A 27286-nucleotide genomic window follows, 5' to 3' on the forward strand; every position below is an offset into this window, starting at 1 on the left:
CTAACTATAATACAAACTTGATTATGACGCTGTTAATCATAGACAGATGAAACTGCCATAGACAAATCAAGACTTTAAAAAAAAATAATTAATTAATCAATCCAACAAAAAAATACACAATAATACAATAATAACACAATTCCAATTCCAAAACCAAACCCGGCCCAGCAACATTCAGAATAGCAATCGACAGAGCAATTGAGAAGACACAGGAACATGACACAAAACAATCCAAAAGTAGTCAAACAAAAATGAATAATATCAACAACAGTTTCAATATTAATAACAATTCCAACATAGCAGTGATTAGAAATCCTTCATTGACATTATCATTACAATACTTTTAATCAATCTGACTAGTCCATCAAGACATGCCGTAAATATTAAAGGCTATGTTTTTTGTTGTTGTTTTTTTCCAGTTTTGTACAATCTGATCGTCACTGTAATCAGGTATGTTTACTATTTTATTTTATTTTTGTAACATATTATTTGTTTCGCGTCAACACACGTTATAGCATAGACATCTTATAAGTAGACGAAGCATCAAGCGCTACTGCCTACTGGCGCTGACGAGACGCGGGGCCGCCATCTTGGAGTGGTGATCCGCTCCACTCAGTGCAATTCATTTGGCAGGAGAAATGAGCTGTCAGCGCATTTAATTAATCTGACCTCACTGAATACCACTGATTTTCACGCGTTTTTTTTGTCATACGTGTAGCTATGATAAAGGACACATGATTTGGCGTGTTTTATTATTCATAGTTTGCTTAACAGTAATAGAATATTCTTATATGCTATAAGTGACCAGACGTCCGAGATCAAAACTGAGAATATAATCCCAGAGTAGGGGGAAAAAACGGTCAGCTATTTTTAAATTCAAGAAACAATATGATTAGGTTACATATATATGCGTATATGCTACATAAACAATGTATGAATACATTAGATAGCTACATATTTTAGGGACCTATAAACTGTATCTCTGTTGCTGCAGCAGCAGAGAGTGTTCTGTCTTGACACTTTGTATTGATATATTGTATTGCATTCTTCCCTTAAATTATAATGTTTACAGTGATTGGTTTATATGTATTTTTTATGTATGTCGCTTTGGATAAAAGCGTCCGCCAAATACTTGAACATAAACATATATAAACACCTGAAAGTCTTTATATCAGCTAAAACCACCAATCTGTTTCACTGGATTCAGAATAAAACCAAATTCTGTCTTACAATCTTTATCTTCATCATTTATTTCAACTTTGTTATTCAAGTACCGTATGACATTTTAAAATGTAATTAATTTAATTGACAAGCAATTCTATTATGGTCATACTCTTGCTAGCGGCTACGATTTCAGTACTATTGAAGATCTTTGCTCCTCAACTCTGTGGTAATATTCTTTTCACAAAATACAACCAATAGTACGTTAATGTTAAATCTTACTTGTGAAAAGCAATCCCCCGATTCCTATTTTCAACAGTCCGCTCATTTGAGCAGGAAAACGCTGAACACCAGCCCGGCATCTTTGTTTTCTACCTGTCAACTGTCAGTTTAGGCTGCTCGCCGGCTCCTCATCACCACTTCAAGATGGCGGCCGAATTTCTCGAGTCACAGCAGCCAATGCTGCGTCTACTTATAAGATGTGTATGCGTTATAGTGTTCCTCGTCTTCTTCTTTTATTGTGACAGGAAGCACCGCCGTCCTTTTAGATGGGAGCCCCTAACGGTCAGGGGGTATAACTGCAAAGGTTTGGGGAGGAGCTACTGTATATCTTTAAAGATTCAAGAATGAGCATAATTAGAACTCTACTTTAAAACACTCTATACCTCTAACAACCAAAAAGCTGTGAAAACTATGATGCTGTGTTCCAAATTAAAATTATTTACGGAATTTAGGTGAGCCTATGGCTTTACATTTTGTTATATATATATATATATATATATATATATATATATATATATATATATATATATATATATATATATATATATATTGCATTCTATTTTAGTTACTTTATTAATTTTACAACCCCCTGGGGCTGTTTTGTACTGTTTTTTTGTACTTGTTTTGATTATTACTATTTCTCGATTGTTTGTAAATGTTGCAGATTATAGATAAAGATTTATAAAATGTAAAAAAAAAAATAATAATCACAGAATGAGCATTTTCCAAGTCGAAATTATTGGATTTTTTTGTTGTTTGACTTATGTACAGTAATACATAATTTGTATTTTACAATATCGTTGCTAGGTAGGAATAAGTGCAGTAGAAGTTAAATGATTCAAATAGCGTGTCAATGCATTTTAGTTGTACGTCTAATTTATGTGCTTGGAGTCACGTACGTGTAATCGAATTATTGGTGGATTTTTATGAAGGATTTGTTGACGCTGCTTTATTCTCATGATTCATTACTGACACGATGTTTTGCACAATAAAAAATAAATTAAATAAATAAATAAAAAACGGAATAGCAGAACACTCCGTGATGTGCGTGTGCGTGGGGGCAGCCCCTTCTTGCGGCTGCATCAAGCAGGCAGTCCCGTGAATATTTTTTGCGTGGGAGTTCCCTCCAACCCCCCTCCTTCCATATCTCTCTCTCTCTCTCTCTCTCCTGCATCCTCCCCCACAGCAGCAGCAGCAGCAGCAGCAGCAGCTTAGCCCCGCATCCCGCATCCAGCTCCCCCAACCCACCCCCCAACCCCCAGCATCCAGCAGCCATCCATCCGTGCCTGGGAAGCAGCACCAAGTCCTGCCCGGGCGCGCAGCACCGACCCACGGCGGAGGAGGGAGACGAGCAGGAGAGGGGAGGGGACGCATCCTCAGCATCCGAGTGATGCCACAGCGCCCACACTGCATTTGGAGCAGCAGCCCTGAGAGTTCATCTGTCTAAAGTGGCTTCTGCTTACGGAGAGGACGCCTTTCCAGCCTCGACGACCGCAGCAAACTGCCCATGAAGATGTCCAACGCTGACATCGTCCTGAACGCCGCCGATCGGGTGGTCAAATGTGAGTGAAAAAAACAACAAAAAACAACAACTCAGTCATTTCGCCTTTAGACATATTACGTAACATCTTCTTTCTGCCACGGTCGTGAACGTGGCCTTTATTTTTGCTCTCCACGTCGTGCATTCGTGGTGCGTTCGTGGCCATCAAGTTCCGTTTCCCGTGTTGACAAACAATGCCCGTGTCAAGGCTGCCCACGCGTGGCGGCGCGAGGAGCGATGGTGGTATAAATGTTAAAAACTGTATTCATGTATTTTTGATGTTTGCACTCAGCTGTCACCATTTGAAATGGTCTTAAAAGGGGGTTTGGGGGGGAGCTCCCGCAATAAGACGGGGGGCAGTGATGCAGCAGGATTTTTTGACGTGCAGAATTATGAAGATGTATGTGTGTTGATGGAGGACTAAGCACAACGATGCATGGGTGGACATGCTCGCTCAGGGCATCACCGTGGAAACCAAGTCTGATGATCAATGGAGGATGATTAAGCGCTGGCACAGTTGTGCCGTAACTCATTTAAGCCCAGGCTCGCGTTGTCTATGGAGCAGCTCGGTGTGCACAAATATATCCACCAGTGTTATTAGAGCAATGGCTGTGCAGCTCACTCAGTGCAGCAGCAACTTTTGCACTTGAGGCGACAGACAAAAGAGCGAGGCGCACTTTGAGACACATTTCAGTTTAGTTTAGTCAGCAGGGGGCAATTTGATTAGATTAGATTAGTTTATTTCAAAGGGGACAATGCAATTTCATAAAACATACATGGTTAAAAAAAAAAAAGAAGAAGCCAGAATTAGCCAGAAGGCTAGTTTTCATCTGTAGTCCCCTGGCCATGATGTAAAAAAAAAAAAGCAGTAAAATTACAATTTAAAAGAAAAAGAAAAAACAATACATATACAATAATACAACATCACAACATAACATTTATCTCAGCATCAAAACAGGCTCATCTTTTAGTGCTGGCAGCTGTAGGCGTTGATAAGCCACATTTTCAATTTTTTTTGTGAAAGCCTTTTAAGTTAAGGTTAAAGTACAATTGATTGTCACACACACACTGGGTGTGGTGAAATGTGTCCTCTGCATTTGACCCATCCCCGTGTTCACCCGGGAATCATTTTTGGTGATTTAACCCCCAATTCCAACCCTTGATGCTGAGTGCCAAGCATGGAGGTAATGGGTCCCATTTTTATAGTCTTTGGTATGACTCGGCCGGAGTTTGAACTCACAAATATAGCTCAGTTGGTAGAGTGGCCGTGCCAGCAACTTGAGGGTTGCAGGTTCGATCCCCGCGTCCGCCATCCTAGTCACTGCCGTTGTGTCCTTGGGCAAGACACTTTACCCACCTGCTCCCAGTGCCACCCACACTGGTTTAAATGTAACTTAGATATTGGGTTTCACTATGTAAAGCGCTTTGAGTCACTAGAGAAAAAGCGCTATATAAATATCAAATCAAATCAAATCAACTTTATTTATAAAGCACATTTAAAATTTACCACAGGGGTAGCCAAAGTGCTGTACAATGGGCAGGTTAAAAGATAAAACGAGTACCGAGCAAACACAACACAACACAAACAGAACACGATAAAAAATAAATAAATAAAATAGAATAAATAAAAACATAAAAACATAAAAACAGGTTCACAGCAGGTGTATTATGGAGCGCCATTGCAGGATGGATACCACTCAGTGTTAAAAGCCATGGAATAAAAGTATGTTTTTAAGAGAGATTTAAAAACAGGAAGAGAGGAGGCTTGTCTAACACTCAGAGGTAGGTCGTTCCAGAGCTTGGGAGCAGCAACGGCGAAAGCTCTGTCACCTCTAAGCTTCAGCCTTGTGTCAGGGACCGTCAACAGCAGCTGATCGGCTGATCTTAAGGATCGGGTGGGGCAGTAATGCTGAAGGAGGTCGGAGAGATAGGTTGGCGCGAGGTTGTTTAGACATTTAAAAACAAATAAAAGGAGTTTAAAATTGATTCGATAACGCACAGGGAGCCAGTGAAGAGACGCTAAAATAGGGGTGATGTGCTCACGTCTGCGGGTCTGTGTTAGCAGACGAGCAGCAGAGTTCTGCACGAGCTGCAGGCGGGCGAGGGAGGCCTGGCTAATGCCAACATACAGGGCATTACAGTAGTCAGGACGAGTCGAGATAAAGGCGTGGATTAATTTCTCAAAATCATGTCCTATATAATTCACTTCACTTCACAATTCACTTCACAACCTACCGATCTCAGGGCGGACACTCTAAACACTAGGCCACTGAGTAGGTTAGTAAGTTGTGACCAGTTTAACCTCCTCAGGTACTGAGTTCCACACATTTGCACTCCTTACTGACCAGGCCGACTTACTGAAAGTGCTCCTGCGCAGAGGAATATAACAGTCACGTCTAACCGAGCCTCCAGTGACACGCTCACAGCTGTTTCTTTGGCTGATGAACTCTGCCATGAGGATCTGGAGGCAATTCATGCAGTACTTTATAGGTCAGCATGTTAAAACCAAGTTAATGTTAGTCAATATATGCCAAGATACCTAAACAAAACATTTTAGCTTTATTTTATAAGCGAGAAGCCCATTTGTGTAATACAGCTAATTAATAATCAATCAACGTTTATTTCGGAAGCTGGCTTGCTCTTCCCTTAAGATGTTATCTACCTAAAAGACGAGGTAGATAACATCTTAAGGGAAGAGCAAGCCGGCTTCCGAAAGGGAAGGTCCTGCGCGGAACAGATCTTCACTCTTCGCAACATCATAGAACAGTGCCAAGAACTCCAGACACCCCTCATCATCAATTACATCGATTTCAAGAAAGCCTTTGACAGCATCCACCAGGAATCACTGTGGCAGATCCTCCAGCTATACGGTATACCATCAAAGTACGTCAACATCTTCAGAGCCCTGTACCACAACTCCACCTGTCGAGTGAAAACCACCAACAGCACAACCGACGACTTTGACATTGTGACCGGGGTAAGACAGGGTTGCATCTTGTCTCCCTTACTGTTCATCATTGTCAATTTGTCATAGACTTTGTCATGAGGAAGTCTGTCGTCGGAGCAAACCTCGGCATTAAGTGGGGAGGGGGCAGACTGGCAGATCTGGACTTTGCGGACGACTTGGCTCTACTTAGCCATTCCTATGCTGCGCTCCAAAAATTTACCAACAATCTGCATGAGCAAGGGGAAAAAGTCGGCCTACGTATAAGCCAAGAGAAGACCAAGGCCATGACCGTTGCACAAGACCAAAATGTTCCACTGCTCACTGTAGGCGAACAAGGCATAGAGTACGTTGAGAACTTCACGTATCTTGGAAGCAACATCTCAAACACTGGAGACGCAGAAAAGGATGTTCATACCAGAATCGGAAAAGCTGCAGGAGTCTTCCAACACCTCTGGAACATCTGGTCTTAAAAATCTATCAGTACGTCCACAAAGCTGCGCCTCTATATGTCAGTGGTCATCCCTACAGTGACCTATGCCTGTGAGACGTGGATGAAGACATCAAGCATTACTAACAAGCTGGATGTCTTCCACCGACGGTGCCTCAGATGCATCTTGAGGATCTCATGGCGAGACCACATCACCAATGAAGAGGTGATGAGAAGGGTAGGGGTAGCACCATTGTCTGACATAGTCTCTGACATGAGGAGAATGACTGGACACGTACTCCGACTGCCAAGAGAGAGACCGGCAAGTGTGGCAATGGACTGGGTGCCAGAAGGGGGAAAGAGGAAGAGAGGACGGCCAAAGAAGATGTGGAGACAAACAGCCAAGGAAGACCTGAGAGAGATGGGAGTCAGCTGGCATGGAGCAAGAAGGGTCGCCAGTGACCGGAACAAATGGAGGGGACTCGTCGCCCAATGTTCCAACAGGAATGGGAGGAACTAAGTCTAAGTAAGTCAACGTTTATTTATATAGCCCTAAATCACAAGTGTCTCAAAGGGCTGCACATGCCACAACGACATCCTCGGCTCAGACCCCACATCAGGCCAAGAAAAAACTCAACTCAATGGGATACAAGTAGAAACTTTGGAGGAGACCGGTGCAATGGACGTCGAGTGGTTCTAGTTAATAATGTGAGAGTTCAGTCCATTGTGATCGTCTTGAGTGGAGACAAGTCAGCAGCACAGACACGTCCCCAACTGATGCACAGATGAGTGGTCCACCCCGGGTCCCGACTTTGAACAGCTAGCGCTTCCTTTGTGGTCACTTATTAACCTCACCACGCAGGAGAGAGTGGCAGAGCAGAAAAGAGACGGCAGATCAACTGGTCTAAAAGGGGGGGTTATTTAAAGGCCTTTGTATACAAAAGAGTTTTAAGATGGGACTTAAATGCTTCTACTGAGGTAGCATCTTTGAGACACATTTTAGTTCCCAACCAATGCATGATAGGTCAGTAAATGGCAATTTGATGCATGTTAAAACCAATTTAATGTCGGTCAATATATGCCAAGATACCCTAAACAAAATATTTTAGCTTTGTTTTATAAGCGAGAAGCCAATTTGTGTATTAGAGCTAATTAACAATTACTTTTATAGGGGCCCTTTTCAACTTCTCTTACCTATTGATACCTGCTTATTTCTATTTGGGATTTGCACAAGTCCGAACATTTAAAATCGAATTGTGAAGGCATTGCGGTGATATAAAAAACAAAAACAATCTTGCCTTCCTTCATACTTACTCTAAACCACAGGTGTCAAACGCAAGACCCGGCCGGGGCCCAGATCTGGCCAGCGACATCATTTTATCCGGCCCACCAACACCTGGAAATGATATGTGTCAATAAAGTACTTAATATTTTCTCACTAAATGTAATTGATTTTTTTCGATTTGACAGAAAAAATATATGCACTGCTTGAAATATTACAGTATATTATCATACTTTCCAAACAAGTTTTTGTCTAAATAAAGATACCTAACTTTACAGCAAACTACCCATCATATTAATAAAAATGACAATAAATTGTGCATTGTTTTTTACAGCGTATTGCTGTAAATTGAAAAAAACGACTACTGTTTTTTGCGTTAAAACTGTGTTGACTGAGCTGCCAGTTTTTGACTGTAAAATCTACGGTTGTTGTTTTTAACGGTGTTATACTGTAATTGGAAAGACGGTACATTTGTTTTTACGGTAGAAAAACTGGCAGCTAAGTTGCCAGAATAAAAAAATAACTTGTACTGTTTTTCCATTAACAATATAATGTTGTAAAAACCAATGTAAATTTAACAAATAAATTCTGGCAACTAAGCCCCACCCCACAAAAAAAAGCAGTGACTATATTTTACAGTAAAATTTTGTAGATGTAATGTTTTTACTGTTAAATCGACAGTCTACTTAAAACAATTTATGTAATTAAATGAAATCCAGAGGCATATTCATACATTATTCGCTGTTACAAGCGGCCCTCTAATGGCAGCCATAACACCCTTGCTCTAAACGGTCCGTTTGGAATTTGCCTCAATTGTGATGCTTTTCCAAACTGTGACTTTAGCGAATTATCCATATATGGTAGAAAACCTAAACATCGTTGCACGAGTCTGCCATTTTTTATTTATGTAGGACCGGTTGTACCACAACAGTTTCACGAGGACACCCAATGAAGGAAAAATTCTTTGTTGTTGTCAAGTCACAAGTCACAACACTAACTTAGCTTGTAGTGTGTCTTACTGTGTTGCCAGCTCAAGCCTCTATTGTTTACAAGTGGTCAAAGCAGCAGTGCAGTAAAAGTAATAACATGCATAGAAAAGCATTGTATTGTCAATATACACATTTATACTTCCAGGATTTTGCCTCTGTGAGATAAAGACTCAGTAGAAATTTACAAACAAAAAAAACAACTACTAAACAAGGCTGCCGGGGCGGGCACGAAATTGCAGACAGCGTGAGGGGGTGTGATAAGGAGGGCTTCATTTTTTTTGCATCTAACAACTCCGCCTTTCAAATTGAACCGTTTATAGAGGCAGTCAAAAAGTGGCTTGAAGATAGGTCTTTACAGCATTTTATGTAGACCAAAATAAAGTGTTTTAAATATAGAAAAAAAATCATAATATGACCCCTTTAATAATGGCACACAGGCCGCACTTTGGGCACCCGTGCTGACGATTACATCCAATATGTGAAACGTGTCTGACCAATTATTGTGGCAGGTTGTGCATGTGTAGAGCCACACTGCATCATACTGTGAGGTGTATCTAACATTTTGTCCATCTCCTTTTGCAAACATATACTCCCTAAGACCCTTGTTTGCATGATGCATTGCAGAGTTACGCGATCGCAACCTACAACGACAATAACAAATATTCTATTATTTTGAAATTTTCTGGCTACTTACTATAAAAGAGCAACTGCACGGGGTGTCATCACTGAATAGCACACAATGTTCAGCCCCGCATCCCAAATTCTATCTCGCACAATTTGTGACTCTGCTGCTGACACATCATTATTATGGTGCTCCTGGCTCATGATTCATCGGTGTAAAATCCCCTCAATTTGATGTTTTACAGGCGCACGCCTCATTACGTCTTCCATTGCATCAAACTGCTGATTTCTGTAGTGTGTTGAACCCTATCGTGGGGTTTCAATAGACAAGCTGTATCCAAAATTTGGTCTTTCCAAAGAACTGTCAGAGACATGTCCATTTAACAATATGTTTTTATTGTGGTTGTATTTAGAAGCGGTGTAGACCTGCACTGCATCATACTGAGAGGTGTTTATGATATTCCATCCCCCTCATGTGTAGCTAAAAAAAGGTAACTTAAACAAATACTTTTCTTTGCCATGTTTTTTTGTAAATAGAATTGTGCTTGGCGTAGTACTTTAACTGTGCTCAGTGTTTATCATGTAGAAAAGGTGGTTCAGCTGAAAGGACATGCAAAGAAAACCCATACTGTTGTGTCACTGAGGTGATAAAAGCAGATGATTGTGATGAGCGGAGACAGAGTCGTCGTATGTGGCCCGTGTAGCTGACTACTGAGGACAAGCAAGTTATTTTTAGCCGCCAAGTGAAACTACTACAAGTTCACAGCTTCTCTGATTTCTCTTCCACGTCCTAATGTGACAGAAGAAACAGAATGCTAATGCATTATCTGTTAGTCCGTGCAAGTTTATTTTGCAAGGGGGCTGTCACCACTGTGTTGTGGTGAAATACTAAGGCATATTGAGGGCAGTTACTCAGGGACGGGGTCCACAGGAGCACCTACTGTGTATGTATATATATATATATATATATATATATATATATATATTATGAGGAGCTGTTTTATACTATGCGTTGAATTATTAAAATAGGTCAAGTGGGTTGTTATGCAACAATATGGGAGGAATTAATGAGTAAAAAAAACTATTCAGCGTTATGAGTGGGCTGGAGCCTATCCCAGCTTTCGGGTGAAAGGCAGGGTACACCCTGTACTGGTCGTCAGTCAATCCCAGAGCACTTAGGGCCTGGTTTACTGAAGGTCTGCACGTGTTAAAGCATGTGCAAACGTGATAGCACACGCAAAGCTGCTCTACTAAACTTGTGCGCAGAGGATTGCGTCTCTTCAGTGAGGAAAAATAAGGAGCACAATGCATTTAGCGTGTCTGTCTTCATGACTATGCAGAATATATGCTGATCATCAGAACGCCCACATTACTGGGAGGAGAAATTGCTAACATAATTATTTAGCACACACTGTAATCTATCAACAGTGCAGCCCTTTGAGACACTCGTGATTTAGGGCTATATAAGTAAACGTTGATTGATTGATTGATTGGTAGATCAAGAATGAAATTGTTCTGCAGCCGCTGTTTTGCTTCTATATTTAGTACCTCTAGAAAGGACGTGCAAATATAAGACACATTGTCTATTCCGGTGTTTTTCAACCTTTTTTGAGCCAAGGCACATTTTTTGCATTGAAAAAATTCGGAGGCACACCACCAGCAGAAATAATTAAAAAACGAAACACAGTTGACAGTAAAAAGTTTAAAGTCAATTATTGGATATGACTTTAAACCATAACCAAGCGTGCATCAATGTTGCTCTTGTCTCAAAGTAGGTGTACTGTCACCACCTGTCACATCACACCTTGACTTATTTGGAGTTTTTTGCTGTTTTCCTGTGTGTAGTGTTTTAGTTCTTGTCTTGCGCTCCTAATTTGGTGGCTTTTTCTCTTTTTTTGGTATTTTCCTGTAGCACTTTCATGTCTTCCTAGACCTCTATTCCCCACACCTGCTTTGTTTTAGCAATCAAGAATATTTCAGTTGTTTTTATCCTTCTTTGTGGGGACATTGTTGATTGTCATGTCATGTTCGGATGTATATTGTGGACACCGTCTTTGCTCCACAGTAAGTCTTTGCTGTCGTCCAGCATTCTGTTTTTGTTTACTTTGTAGCCAGTTCAGTTTTAGTTTCGTTCTGCATAGCCTTCCCTAAGCTTCAATGCCTTTTCTTAGGGGAACTCACCTTTTGTTTATTTTTATTTAAGCATTAGATACCTTTTTACCTGCACACTGCCTCCCGACATCTACAACGCAATTAGCTACCGGCTGCCACCTACTGATATGGAAGAGTATTACACGGTTACTCTGCCGAGCTCTAGACAGCACCGACACTCAACAACAACACATAATGTGCAGACTATAATTACTGGTTTGCAAAAAATATTTTTAACCCAAATAGGTGAAACTAGATGATCTCCCACGGCACACCAGACTGTATCTCACGGCACACTAGTGTGCCGCGGCACAGTGGTTGAAAAATACTGGTCTATTCGGCAACATCATTTTATAGCTGCTGGATAACTTTAGGGGTTGATTAAGACAAAATAAATGTATGCATTTTGGTGTCTGCTGGCATTTTTTTAAACGACGTTTGTTTTTTCATATTGGGGATGTTATTTAAAAAATTTACTTCTTGCAATATGCATTTTCTTGCATCTGAAACAATCCAGCGCACACTTGCATCTTCCATGAGCGCACCTTCAGCGGTTGTGTTGTAGATGCACTGCAGGAGTGCTTTATAAATGCCCAGAAAAAAACCTCACAGGAGGAAGAAGCATGATGACAGGAATGTGTCTTCATATAAAGCCGCGTAGTACACGCAAAAACCTCATTTGAATAGTCTGCACCAGTTATAAATTGTACACGCAGTGTTAATAGATAACACTCTCACGCCCACTAATAGTACACACTACTTTATGTATGCACACACTATTTAGCGCGTGGTGTTTGGATCTTAGTAGATCACGCCCATTGTTTATATACACACAGGCATTCACACTCACATTCACGCCTGTGGGCTATTTATAGTCTCAAGCATGTTTTTTAACTGCGGGAGGAAACCTAGTACCAGAGTAAACGTGATAAATCCACAGTGGGGTCCAAGTCAAGACTTAAACCTAAATGAGTCAGGCTTAGGTAATGTGGCTGATAATCACATTGCAAAGTTAATAATAACACAGCAGACAACAAATCTCCCTTCAAATCAAAATACAATGCAACCTTTCATTGCTGCATGCACCTGCTATACCATAAATGCTCCAATTATACCCAGGGCGTTCATTTTTCCAAACCCGAAAGAGGAGGGGGCGTTAATTGGAAGCAGGTGTTAATTGGAGGAAAGCTGTTATATGCAAAATCTGCCGATTTGCTGTATGATGGCTGATTGAACTTTTCAATGATTAGGAGAGCGCATGAGACAAGTGAAAGGGAAAATAGAGCTATCTTTGATCACATGATCATTTATTAGTATCATTTACGTATAGTCCACAAGTAACATAGCAGCAACAGCAGAAGGGGCAAACAGCCAGTATTAAGACATTCTTTGTAAACAATAGTAAGGCAAGCATGCTGGAGATGATTTTAGCAGCAGTTATGCATGTCGTTTCACATGACTGGGCAGGAGCGACACAGTTTCTTCTCACATGTTAAGGATTTATTTAAAAATTTTCTCTTAGTAATACTATTGTTTGTTTTTTTCAGAATAATACATTTCATTGGAGATGCTTAATTGTTTAAATTGTGTAGATGGTTTGTTGTGTTCGAAATAAATTGGTGAATTGAATTGATTTAAACTGCAATGCCTTTAGTTAAGTAATTCAAGAAACTCCGGAGAAAAAAAAAGAAAAAAGAATATAAGAGTAATACTAAATTAAATTCATGAAGAAGGCCCGTGTGTGTGTGTGTGTGTGTGTGTGTGTGTGTGTGTGTGTGTGTGTGTGTGTGTGTGTGTGTGTGTGTGTGTGTGTGTGTGTGTGTGTGTGTGTGTGTGTGTGTAAGGGGCAGGCGACTGCTGGTATAATAGTCTTGTTGACTTAAGTCGGTGTGTGTGCCAGGGCTATTCAACTACATAATGAAGAGAGATGCAGTTTCAAGAGCCCAAGGCTCAGGTGCCGGACATCGAAATTTGAAAGTTTCGTAAGAAAATTGCCTCTGCAGATATTCTTTTGAGACTGCGTTTACTTAATTCCAACGTAAACGTTACACTGCACCCTCAATAAATTCATTAGTCTGCCCTCGCTACTCTTTTCCAGATCAACAGATTTAGTTAACAGCATAAACAAACAAAAGCTCCAGACGTTTTGTCGAGAATTGCTGTCCCTTAATTCTTTTGAATTATTTTCCTTTCTCAGTTGTATTGCTTTACACTTCTTCCTTCATTAAGGTTTATAAGACTGAAAATAAAAACATAAAATAAACATTACAAAAGTATAACGTCCATTATGTTTTTTTATAACTCAAACACACAATGTATGTGACTCATCACAAATAAACCTAATTTTATGCTACACCTAGGTGTAGCATTATCGCCCTGGTCAAATTTAGCACTATAGCTTTAATCGCCCTCGAAATACAAAAGGCATCACATAGTCGGTAATTTCAATACAAAACCAACTAAATATATTTACGCACCTACCTTAAAAAATTTGACCAAGTGTTTTGATGGCGTGTGGATTTGTACGGTTGTTGCTGCTTGTCTAGAATACTGTGTCTTAAAAAGTCCGACAGGAACCAATCCAGGCATGTGATTTTTCCGTCTAACGTCGGAATTCCGTCTTTTTTAATCTCGGAAAAAAAATAATTATTATCTCCCGTTTTTCCGTTTTTTTTCCGACCCTAAATCAAGATTCGAGACGTAGTTTATATTACGCCGTAGTTGATTGGTCGATATGTTCATTGTGACCAATCAGGACATCTGTTATGAATGATGACGTTAATAACGTTATCATTCATAATGGTTATTACCGCCATTTTCCATATGTAAACGATGTCGGTTCTCGAGAGAAAGGATGCTTTATGAGTAAAATAAATTGATAAACATGTCAAAAATAAGGTCCAATGGGACTGGATGGAAAGGGAAATCACTGATACTGTTGGGAAGAAGGAAGTTACGACTTTGTTCGGTGATTTTATTCGGAAAATCGATCGTCCCGGAAAGGTTTTGTGCACGTGGTGTCATGATAATATTGACTATGGATCACAAGGTTTCAAGGCTTTGGAAGTACATGCGAAACGCCAAAAACATATGAAACAACTTGAAGCAAGGTATGTTCTATTAATGATGTTTTCATGTCTTTAAACACTAAAATATTTTCTTCAAATGGTGCTGTCTTTGTTAATTTTAGCATGTTAAATTGGTGAAAAACCAGGAGCTTCGGGGGGCGTCGCCCCTCTTGTCCCCCTGGACCTGGCTGGGGGCCTTCGTCCCCCAAATTTTTTTCAGTCTTTTTCATTGTGGTCAAACCACATGACTGAATGACTCGCACTTGCTCGGGGCAGAACATTCGCACTTTGTTGTCCAGTCGTCTTTAAAAGTCAGATTTTTGCTATTTATTTAGATTTTTTTCAGGGTTGATAGTGCTATTTTTGTTCTTCTTCTACTCACTCCACTGCTGCTTCATCGTGAAACATTCCTTGCTGTTGGCCCCAGTGGTGTGGCGGTGGTACTGCACTCATGAATGGTTTCATCAAGCCTATTTGGCTGATGTTCGGTGGGCCAAATGAAAAGTTTTGGCGGGCCGGATGTACGCCTTTTGTGAAGTTTTGACATTTTCTTTCTTTTATGTCGATATTTCATCTATATAAATTGACAGCATTAATGTTAAAATAGGAACAATTTTCTATGAAAGTTAAATAAAAAAAGTTGCTTGAATCTGAGAGTACGCCCACCTTGCAAACAATGCAAAATAGTTCATTCCACTTGGTAGGACTCACAAACGGTCAAGGTTGCTTTAAGAGTTTTGAAGTAACCTGTAGGAAGGAAATTGGAATAGTTGCGTTACAGCATATTGGGGTACATTAACAGGCCTGTGTAACGCGTGGTCCAGTCTTGCACCTTTTCCACGGTTCAAAGACAAGTTCACTAATTCCTACTAGTTGAGCAGTGCAAGCCAATGAGCCAAAAGAGAAGATACACTTTTTTTTTTTTTTACGATTTTTGCCCCTCATCCACAATCCTTAAATGAGGCACACGTTTGTCTCTTTTCTGTGTGTTCTAAATGTATTGTACAAGTCAGCTACAGTAACAATGCAGGTGGGGATATAATCTATTCTGTCTAGAATGCCATCTAAAACACAGTTTTATGTACATGCTGTAAGTATGCATGTAATGTAGTAACAGGGACATTCATGATAACATGTAATATTTACAGTATTTTGGTCATTTTAAGCATCACCCTAACTTCTTTCCTAAGCACACTGATTTCCCAGAGCGCTACTTCCGTTAACTACAACAGCAAAGAGAGCTCTTTATGGGCTTGATTTACTGAAGGTTTGCATGAACTAAAACACGTGCAAACTTGATAGCACACGCAAAGATGAGCTACTAAACGTGTGCGAAGTGAACTGTGTCTGTTAAGTGAGCAGAAGACAACATGCAATGTTCCATTTAGATGCACTTTAGACTCTGTCTAAAATGGCCATAGAAAGTGGTAGATGTCTCCTGCAAAAAAAATAAAAATAAAAATATATATATATATATTTTTTTTTTTTTGTCATTAAAAAATACAATCATGCGTGCTTACGGACTGTATCCCTGCAGACTGTATTGATCTATATTAATATATAATGTAGGAACCAGAAATATTAATAACAGAAAAAAACAACCCATCCATCCATCCATTTTCTACCGCTTGTCCCTTTTGGGGTTGCGGGGGGGTCGCTGGAGCCTATCTCAGCCCTTTTGTGCGAATGAGTGTAAATGGGGGAGGGAGTTTTTTTGGGTTGGTGCACTAATTGTAAGTGTATCTTGTGTTTTTTATGTTGATTTAATAAAAAAATAAAAAAATAAATGTATTTTTTATTTTTTTTGTTTCTTGTGCGGCCCGGTACCAATCGATCCACGGACCGGTACCGGGCCACGGCCCGGTGTTTGGGGACCACTGCTGTAGACCAGTGGTCCCCAACCTTTTTGTAACTGCGGACCGGTCAACGCTTGAAAATTTGTCCCACGGACCGGTGGGGGTGGGGTTTGGTATTTTTTATTTATTTATTTATTTTTTGTCATAAAAAAATACAATAATGTGTGCTTACGGACTGTATCCCTGCGGACTGTATTGATCTATATTGATATATAATGTAGGAACCAGAAATATAAAAATATAAAAATAAAAACATATATAAATATATATATATATATTTTTTTTAAATTTATTTCTTGTGCGGCCCGGTACCAATCGATCCACGGACCGGTACCGGGCCGTGGCCCGGTTGTTGGGGACCACTGCTGTAGACTGTAGTTATACTCGAGATCGGTGTAGCTTCGGCCATATTGTGTATTAACCTAAAAAAAATTACTACCCAAGGAGGTTGCCTACAGCCACAGTTTTTGACCATGCACAAACAATTAGAGATGCCGGTAGTTATTTGCTTTTGTAGACCACACAGCCCATAACGTGGCTGTTAGTTAAATAGAAGACACGTTACTTGGGGCATTTACTGTAATTTACTTGCATCTATATTTAAGATCCCATTATGATTATGACTATATGATACAGCATGTAAAGTACATTTCCTTCCTCCCATATGTATCAAATACGGCGATGTTACCAAGACTCTGGTGGGCCTTTGTTAATTGGACCCTCCGTAAGCACACGCTGTCTTGTTAAGCTGAGCTGAGAAGCCATTGAGCATTTCCTGACTGAACTCAAGGTTGCTCATTAGCAACGCAACACTGCCTTGTGGTGTCTTTAACCGGCACCTTGCAAAACCTGCCGTTTTGATGGTGCCACAGCGGAGTTGGTCGAAACTCCTCAATATGAAATTTGATGTGCATTTCCAGCAGCGTTTATAAGAACGGCAGAGGCATTTTTCTGCGTCGGCACTGGGTCGACGCCAACAGTAAACTGCTGCTGCTGCTGCTGCTGCAGCTGCTGCTGTTGCCCGGCAACATACAGTATTTCATAGTTTGACTCTGCTGCTCAAGTCTTTCATGTTTCCACTGTACATCAGGATGTGTGTGTGTGTGTGTGTGTGTGTGTGTGTGTGTGTGTGTGTGTGTGTGTGTGTGTGTGTGTGTGTGTGTGTGTGTGTGTGTGTGTGTGTGTGTGTGTGTGTGTGTGTGTGTGTGTGTGTAAGGGGCAGGCGACTGCTGGTATAATAGTCTTGTTGACTTAAGTCGGTGTGTGTGCCAGGGCTATTCAACTACATAATGAAGAGAGATGCAGTTTCAAGAGCCCAAGGCTCAGGTGCCGGACATCGAAATTTGAAAGTTTCGTAAGAAAATTGCCTCTGCAGATATTCTTTTGAGACTGCGTTTACTTAATTCCAACGTAAACGTTACACTGCACCCTCAATAAATTCATTAGTCTGCCTTTGTTTGTTGAACACCATTTGTATCCCAGCTATTATTTTATGCATTTGTCCATTAACCTGTGAGATGCTGCATTCATTCATGTGCCATTTAGTTTGTCTCTTCGGTTGACTGCATGTGCACTAAAGCAAGATCGCATTGTTCACCAAACACTTCACATGCAGTGATGACATCAACCCATCTCCAACTTCCAACACTTATGTGTATGTGTTGACAGTGCAGAATGTGTGCTGCTAATGTGTCAAAGCGCACGTCGCCATCACAGATACACACTGCACACTGTGAACAACCCCACTCCCTTTCCTTTTCTCCTTCCAATTAAAAACACTTGCTGGCGCTCGCCTCATTATCCCGGTAGCAGCGACTTTGAGAGTTCTCTAGCCAAGCATTCATTATTAAAGAGCATGTTGATCATGTTCACTTTAAGCTTTGAGACACGTTCCTTTTTCTTCCCTGTGCTTGGCACTGCCGAGGGCCCCGTGCTCGCCTATGCAGGACTAAAATCTGGCAGGCATGCTACTTGCTGACTTGCTAAACGTGCAGTGCTGTGTGCATGCTCGTGTTACCAGCGGAGGTATCTGCAACTTCACGATCATCTGTCTTATTTCTCCAGTTAATCTGAATTATTTACAGCGCCCTCGTGTATAAAGAGTTCCTCCCTTAAGCCAGATGATCTATAGATTAACGTCAATACGCGGAGCCTGAAAGCTGGTCGCCACAGTACACAGGGATCAGAGCACATCTAATAAATAACCTTTCCTGACACAGAAATAATGATCTCTTTTGCACAGTTTCCCAGCCAGTCTGTGGTGCATTTTAATGGCCAGAGGCTTCTGCAATCCAGAGAGAGTGCTGGATGAGTAGAGGGCAGGTTCATGTTAGCTCAGGTTGTGTTCATTTGCTTCCAATGCAAACAAAAATGTTTGTTTTGTTGTCCTTTGTGTTTGCACTGCATTTACACCTGAGATCAATTATTGCAGAGGCCATCGTGCACTGTTCTGATGGAACATGTACCAAATATAAAAATGTTGTGGTTGTTGTTGCTGCATGTCTGTCGCCATTTGGAAAAAACAAATCGTATGCCTATTCCGCAAGAATAATGGTGTCAGACGTACTTTTGAATAATTTACTGTTTGAGTCTGCAAATGGATTTATTGTGCCAGTGCATATTTTTAGACTATGTTGCACGTATACGGCAAAAGATGGATGCAGCAGCTCTGTATTACCTTTAGGCAATACTGTATATGGCTTCCCAAATGGGATTTTACATCCATAGTCATCCATCTACCTCCTTCTACTTTGCAAAACTTTTTTGTTTACAGTGTTTGTGCTCCATCCACAGCTGTCCCCTTCCCCTTAAGCCACCGTCTGACCATGAAGGAAGTGTTCGACTGCGAAGCAAAGCCTCGAGTGGATCTCCTAAAGGCCCACCTCACCAAAGAAGGTCGCGTGGAGGAAGCCGTGGCGTTGAGAATCATCAACGAAGGGGCGGCGATCCTTCGCCAGGAGAAAACTATACTGGACATCGAGGCGCCAGTCACAGGTAGTTTAGACGTTTGGAAAGTACAGCTATAGGATGCAAAGGTCAACATACGGTAATACCGTACTTGAACTGAAGCTCTAGGACAGGCCTGGGCAATTATTTTGACTCGGGGGGCCACATTTAGAGAAAAAAATGTGTCTGGTGGCCGGCATATCTATTTTTAGGAACACTAATACAAAACTTCACAATAATGTCTGATTGAATGCTAAAAACTTTATGCCAGACCGCCTTAAAAAACGTAATGGAATTTAAAAATTTTCTATGAAGGATAAAACACTGAATATTGACAAAATATGAACGTCACACCCCCTTTCGATCGACACATTTTACAATCAAGTGAAACGCAACAAAAATGCAACAAACAGTGAAATATGAACGCAAAAGGTTCAAAATAAACCCACCTACAATCTGATACATCTGATATATCACTAAGCTTTAGAACTTTGTTGAGAAAGTCTCCTTCCGCGTCTGTGGAAACGCTCCCCGCCCACACTGTTTGGTGCCTCGTCTGAGCTGCTGTGACGTAGATTACCATAGTATCTAATTAGATGACCATTGTAACTAATTAGATTATCATAGTAACTAGTATATCATCAAAAAACGCAGATTCCAACCATTGAAATACTTTGTATAGTTGAAGACTTACGGTCATTAGAAAACATGACTACACATCATAATGGCAGCTACACTTTCCATCTTAAAGATCTAAAAAAATTATTTGGGAATGCCCGGCGGGCCAGATTGAAAAGCTTAACGGGCCGCATGTGGCCCCCGGGCCTTAATTTGCCCAGGTCTGCTCTAGGAAGAACTGCAGTAAGAGGAGCTACACAATCAGGATCTGAATAACAAACAGCTGCGCTGAAAATTGGGATTTAATTAGGCTCATTTAATCATGCAGAGGAGACACTGTTGGGTATAGAACACAAGGGGCAATAAGGTAGTTGATTTGTGAGAAAGATGACAAGATGGGGAGAAAACCAGCAACCATTGTAATCAAGATAGACGGGGGAGAGAAAAATACCTCATAATGTGTCTAATGGTGGATGTGGCAAAAACTGTGGCAGTAAACAAGAAAATGATTTATGAGGTGGTAAAAAGTTTGTAAAACATTTACTTAAAGAAGTTTACTCCAGCAATCGACCAAACAATACAAACAAATGTTTATTAACCCTGTTCAATAGGAAAGCATGCACATTCATTAATCATTAAATGTTGACATTATGACGCAACCTCGGTTTTATCACTAATTTGTTCTGAAAGGTAAGACGAAAACCGAATTTTGGTGGCTTATTTTGCATCATACTCATACTCACCAGCATCTGAGATTGTTTGTTTGGGCAGTTTTTGATTCCTCGGAATGATAGGCAGGCAAGCGGACAAGTTTGATATGGGTAATATTTGGCTGTACGATAACCAAAACTGCATATAAAAAACGAGGCTAATTTTTGGTTGAAAACCAAATCATACGCAAAGTGGGTCGTACGAAAAACCGAGGTACCACTGCGTAAGCAAATTATTTGAAAAAGCATTCAAACTGGTAGGAATTTCTATCATTAGGGATGGGTACTAAGTTTGGTACTTTTGTAGGTACCGACTAGCGATTCACGCAATCCTTGGTTGCACGTGACGCCACGGCAGGTTGCAAACTCTGCAGATGCTCAAGCACTTATTTGGTTACTCAATCAATCAATCAGATTTATTTGGATCAAACTAAAAATTATCTGCAAAATCAACAATCAGATTTGCACCCAAATAGTTAAATGCTCAAAGGAATTTGCAATTGAATGGTATTGCAATTTAACTATGCCGTTTGCTAAATGGTAATTTACATAAGATATGCCATATTTATCCTACGGATTAGCATTAGCGATTTTACATGGCGATTTAAACTTCTCCAAATTAGGTAATGAAAACTACAACTAAGATACACATTACAATCAAACAGCTGCTGTGTAATAAGCACAATACTTACCATCAAAACACTGTGTAGGGCTCAACAAAAGACAAATTGGGACATTATATTTAATGGCAATAGACTACCTTCTAGCTACTGCAACACATTGAGGACAAACTGAAATGAATGCATACTTGCAAATGAGACTCAGAACATAACAACTGGACAGCACAGTTATCGTTATCAGCTCAGTGTTAAATGTTGGATCAAAAATAATTAGAGATATCCGATAATACGTTTTTTTTATTATCGGTATCGTTTTTTAAATTTTTTTAATTTTTATTTAATCAACATAAAAAACACAAGATACACTTACAATTAGTGCACCAACCCAAAAAACCTTCCTCCCCCATTTACACTCATTCACACAAAAGGGTTGTTTCTTTCTGTTATTAATATTCTGGTTCCTACATTATATATCAATATATATCAATACAGTCTGCAGGGATACAGTCCGTAAGCACACATGATTGTGCGTGCTGCTGGTCCACTAATAGTACTAACATTTAACAGTTAATTTGACTAATTTTCATTAATTACTAGTGAATAAGCGGTAACAAATGGATGGCTGGATGGATGTTTTTATATTGTTTTACTTTCTTTTTTATTCAAGAAAATGTTTTTAATTTATTTATCTTATTTTATTAATTTTTTTAAAAAGTACGTTATCTTCACCATACCTGGTTGTCCAAATTAGGCATAATAATGTGTTAATTCCACGACTACATATATCGGTTGATATCGGTATCGGTAATTAAAGAGTTGGACAATATCGTAATATCGGATATCTGCAAAAAGCCATTATCGGACACCCCTAAAATAATATTTTATAATTAAACATTTATTACCACATGAGCACACACAAAACTACCAAAAATGTGTACCGTTGAGTAGCAATAGATATTCTCAGGCACCGGGAATTTGTTCAATACTGGTTCGAATGTGAAAGATACCCATCCCCACATATAAGTGAAGAATAAAATGGACAAATGAACATTTAACATTACTTTTACCTTTTTTAAGACTCATTTTACAGTGATGAGGGAAGTGACCGCCATGCTAATGCCACCTTTGTACTTTTTCTATGAGTTATTTCTTAAATTCAATGGTGTTTACCAAAAGTGCTGCCACTCACAACTTTCTTTGGCCCTTGGTGGCTTATTTTGCAGTCGTAGTCAATAAAAAAGTACAAATATCGAGTCACCAAAGTCCACCGAATGATAGGCAGGCAAATTTTTATGCCCAATATTTGGCCACACGTTAACCGAGGTAAAAATTTGGGCAAGATATTTTTGTTGGAAATCAAATCATGTGAAAAAGTGTGAGGTACTGTAACATAAGCACATTCTTTGTAAATCATTCATCCTGGAGGTATTGTTATCATAAATGACATCCCAAACAAATATTTGTTTTAATCTTTGACATACATGTTTTTAAATAAGTCCTTCGTGAAGAAACTGTACTGCACATTGTTTTTGTGCTAAATCATAAACAGAAACTAGCACCACGGTGAAACTGCGACACTTTCAAATGTTGGCTGAGTCTCAACCTGCCAGTGTGTCTCCCTCTGATCAACCTAAGTTGTGGCCTAGTTTTATTTCGAGCTAAACATGCCAGGAAGCCATTTTTATTCTGGGTGTACAGCCATCAAGGGATACATTTCCTCAAGCTGAGGTTTTTGCAGCTTCAAAGCCTGACCAATATATTTAGCCACTCACTATGTCAGTTTATTAGGAAGGGAGGAAATGTAGTAGAAATCTCACATACTTTAGGGACTGAGTGAAAATTTACATCAAATTTGCCCATTTTTCCATCTCTAATATGACACATAAGTTTATGATCGTTTAATTTGTGCATACAATAAGTTGATTTTAGAGTTAGTTTAGGTCACACACCAAACCCATAACACATTTATGCATTTACTTAGTCATCCACCATCTTAATTATAGCTATTTGGAAGCAGCAAGGTTCTTTCATTGAAAAGGTGGCACGCAGCAAATGGGTTTCAAGAAATAGAAGCTTTATGGATGAGCAATGAAGCAGCCGTGTGATATTATTGTGTGTGCGCGTGTGTGTGTGTGTGTGTGTGTTGAGACATTTGTGCACTTGCAAAATCTTTACTTGGACGCTGGGTTTGTTCGTGTACGTGCATGTACTGTACGTACGTGGTCGTGTGTGTGTGTGTGTGTGTGTGTGTGTGTGTGTGTGTGTGTGTGTGTGTGTGTGTGTGTGTGTGTGTGTGTGTGTGTGTGTGCGTGTGTGTGTGTGTGTTTGATTGCTTTAGTCACACTAGCGGTCTCCCACTCACATCGCTCTAAGCTTTGAGTGGGCGAAGGCCACTGTGGAGCTGATAGGGGAGACAGGAAAAGAGAGAGGAGAATGGAGGGTGAGTAGGAGAGAGGAGGGAGACGGAGCGAGAGATGATAATGAAAAATTGAGGGCCGCGAGGAAATGAGACGTTTGTTTGCAATGCGAAGTCATACAATGCTCAGTACAAAAAAGTCTGTGTCTCTCGCATGCTTCACTTTGGAGGCCGACAGCCTTTCAGCCAGAGAACATAAACATCTGATTTTATGACCCTGACGACAGCATGCGTCTTCACTGTTGTTCTCTTGTCCATTTAATTATTTTCTACTGAATAAGTGTACATCTACTTCAATCTTTCATTGTTCTATAGCAATGGTGTTTTTCCATTGAGCGTTGTATACATTAATATTAAAGGATGTAGGGGGGGCACAGTCCATTAAAGATGCTAAAACCAATCCAATTTAGGTCAATTCATGCTAAGCTATAGTAATATATTCAAAGCTAATTTGTCTTATATCAAATAATATATGTCTCATCAATAATAAATTAATATTTTTTGAAAAATAAATGCACCACTTTTCTATAGTGATCCTGTTCTTACAACCAATTAAAATATTTTCTTAGCAAAAAATTGAATAATTATTAGTAGAGTGCCATTTTTTTTGTACCCTAAAAATTATTCCTTAAAAAAATCGCATTACGTATTAGTACCCCGCACTTTTTAACGCCTAAAAAAGATGTTACGCTATTGAACGGAGACAAGTCAAACACTAGCACCAGGCGGAAAAACAGGAGCTAAGGCTGAATATCCATCCATCCATTTTCTACCGCTTATTCCTTATGGGGTCGCGGGGGGGCGCTGGAGCCTATCTCAGCTACAATCGGGCGGAAGGCAGGGTACACCCTGGACAAGTCGCCACCTCATCGCAGTAAGGCTGAATATTGTCGTCACCTTAAGACCGCTCACGAGCTCATGGATTTGGTTTCTGGGGCTGCCCTCTTGCCAATGTGACAGTGATTGAGAGCGCGCAGCAGCTGACCAATCAGCGGTGAGAAGCGAGACAAGAGCGAGTTGGCCTCCACCCGGCAATATGAATCATGAGCAATCAGACAGATAAAAAAATCCAAACAAGAGGAAACTAGTGGTTTGATTCCCACCCAGGACATACAAGGAAAACATTAAAATGAACTGCGGTCTTGAAAAATGTAAGTTATTTATTTCATTCTGTTCATTTTGTTATTTTGTACAAAAAAAATTCTCATTGATTTCCCATTCATATTACTCCAAACTTACTACTTCTGAAATCAAAATGTCAGTACTGCAAGTGTAAAAATAAGTGTTAATTAAAAATATATGTATATTTTTAAAAACTAATCATTCACATGCCATCGTTCTTGGCAGTGGTTTGAACTCTTTAAAGCTTTAAAAGTAACTTTAAAAAAGTTTTTACCCAGGGTTTTTGCACCCGTTTACTCATGTAGAGTTTTGATGAAATAATTTTGCATTTTGCAGGACTTACTGAACAAAACAAATGAATACAGTTTTTCACACTCTAAAATCCAATGTCCTTGTGTTGATTTGCAGTATGCGGGGACATCCACGGGCAGTTCTTTGACCTGATGAAGCTTTTCGAAGTGGGAGGATCACCAGCCACAACACGCTACCTGTTCCTGGGGGACTATGTGGACCGTGGCTACTTCAGTATTGAGGTGAGGCCATCACAAAGTAGAATAAAACAGAATAGAAAGCTTGTGTACATGTATAATATTAAATACATATGGTGTGTCAGAAAAGTTCCAGGAATGATGATGATGATCAACAAGCACATCTGCAAAGACTTCTTGTGTCGTTTGCTTCACGGTTCATGAAGACGTGGCAGAGAAGCCTTGGAAAGTGCGTTAGAATACTTTGAAGAGTAAATAGTGTAGTTTGGACTTGAAACGTAGCTTTTGTGACACCAGTTCTGAAACCTTTGCTGACACACCTGGTAGGAAATATGTCCTATTTTGTAAAAATAATAACTGCATTTTCATTTTTCTCTTAACAGTGTGTTTTATATCTTTGGTCGCTGAAAATCCTCTATCCAAAGACACTATTTTTACTGCGTGGAAATCATGAATGTAGACATTTGACAGAATATTTCACCTTCAAACAAGAATGTGAGTGTCTATCATAAGGTCTATATTTTACCCCACATGTCAGAGGGTGTTCTGATGCAACCTGTTCCCTCCCTTTGCCTGGCAGGTAAAATCAAATATTCGGAGCAGGTGTACGACTCGTGTATGGATGCGTTTGACTGCCTTCCTCTGGCTGCGCTCATGAACCAGCAGTTTCTGTGTGTCCACGGCGGACTCTCACCCGAAATACACACCTTAGACGATATTAAAAAGGTAATACAGCTTTTGGCTGGAGTCATTTTGTCTTTTTATGAACCGCGCATGTGTTCTTCCTGTTCAGTTGGATCGGTTTAAGGAGCCGCCGGCTTTCGGGCCCATGTGCGACCTGCTTTGGTCGGATCCTCTGGAGGACTTTGGCAATGAGAAAACCCAGGAATATTTCGGCCACAACACAGTGCGAGGTTGCTCCTACTTTTACAGGTGAGCCTTTCTCATCAGAAATAAGCTAAAGTGTCCATTCCTGTCCATCAGAGTCACTAATGTACTCTATCGCAGTGTTTTTCAACCACTGTGCCGCGGCACACTGGTGTGCCCTGAGATACAGTCTGGTGTGCCGTGGGAGATTATCTAATTTCACCTATTTGGGTTAAAAATATTTTTTTGCAAACTAGTAATTATAGTCTGCAAATGATGTGTTGTTGTTGAGTGTCGGTGCTGTCTAGAGCTCGGCAGAGTAACCGTGTAAAACTCTTCCATATCAGTAGGTGGCAGCAGGTAGCTAATTGCTGTGTAGATGTCGGAAACAGCGGGAGGAAGCGTGCAGGTAAAAAGGTGTCTAATGCTTAAACTAAAAATAAACAAAAGGGTGAGTGCCCTTAAGAAAAGGCATTGAAGCTTAGGGAAGGCTAAACTGATCGAAACTAAAACTGAACTGGCTACAAAGTAAACAAAAACAGAATGCTGGACGACAGCAAAGACTTACTGTGGAGCAAAGACGGCGTCCACAAAGTACATCTGAACATGACGTGACAATTAACAATGTCCCCACAAAGAAGGATAAAAACAACTGAAATATTCATGATTGCTAAAACAAAGTAGATGCGGGAAATATCGCTCAAAGGAAGACATGAAACTGCTACAGGAAAACACCAAAAAAAGAGAAAAAGCCACCAAAATAGGAGCGCAAGACAAGAACTAAAACACTACATACAGGAAAACAGCAAAAAACTCAAATAAGTCAGGGCGTAATGTGACAGGTGGTGACAGTACACCTACTTTGAGACAAGAGCTATAGTGATGCATGCTTGGTTATGCTTTAAAGTCACATCTAACAATTGCGACAACGACTTTTTACTGTCAACTGAGTTTCATTTTTTAATGATTTCTGCTGGTGGTGTGCCCCCGCATTTTTTCAACGCAAAAAAGGCTCAAAAAAGGTTGAAAAACACTGCTCTATCGGACTTTATATTGGACTTCATGCTAACTTTTTGTATATTTTTCATGGAACAAACTGATCCACTGACCATTTCCGTCTTGGCTATGGTAGAAACTACTCTTAGCATGTCTTCCTGAGCAGAAATCAGCAAAGG

The 27286-nt window shown here is 40.1% G+C and overlaps 1 protein-coding gene across 2 annotated transcripts in view; it reads left to right on the plus strand.

Moving 5' to 3' along the window:
• The first annotated feature begins 2699 nt into the window (after positions 1–2699).
• Positions 2700–27286, plus strand: part of LOC133607623 (protein phosphatase 3 catalytic subunit alpha-like) — a 55604-nt gene continuing 31017 nt past the window's right edge. For both annotated transcript variants that reach the window (XM_061962434.1, XM_061962435.1), the window contains exons 1-6: positions 2700–3005; positions 19118–19318; positions 25165–25289; positions 25628–25739; positions 25825–25970; positions 26038–26177. In XM_061962434.1, the coding sequence (XP_061818418.1) occupies positions 2951–3005; positions 19118–19318; positions 25165–25289; positions 25628–25739; positions 25825–25970; positions 26038–26177 (779 nt within the window). In that variant the 5' untranslated portion in view covers positions 2700–2950. The remainder of the gene's footprint in view (positions 3006–19117; positions 19319–25164; positions 25290–25627; positions 25740–25824; positions 25971–26037; positions 26178–27286) is intronic.

This window comes from Nerophis lumbriciformis, linkage group LG09, assembly GCF_033978685.3.
Source record: "Nerophis lumbriciformis linkage group LG09, RoL_Nlum_v2.1, whole genome shotgun sequence".
Lineage (NCBI taxonomy): Eukaryota > Metazoa > Chordata > Actinopteri > Syngnathiformes > Syngnathidae > Nerophis > Nerophis lumbriciformis.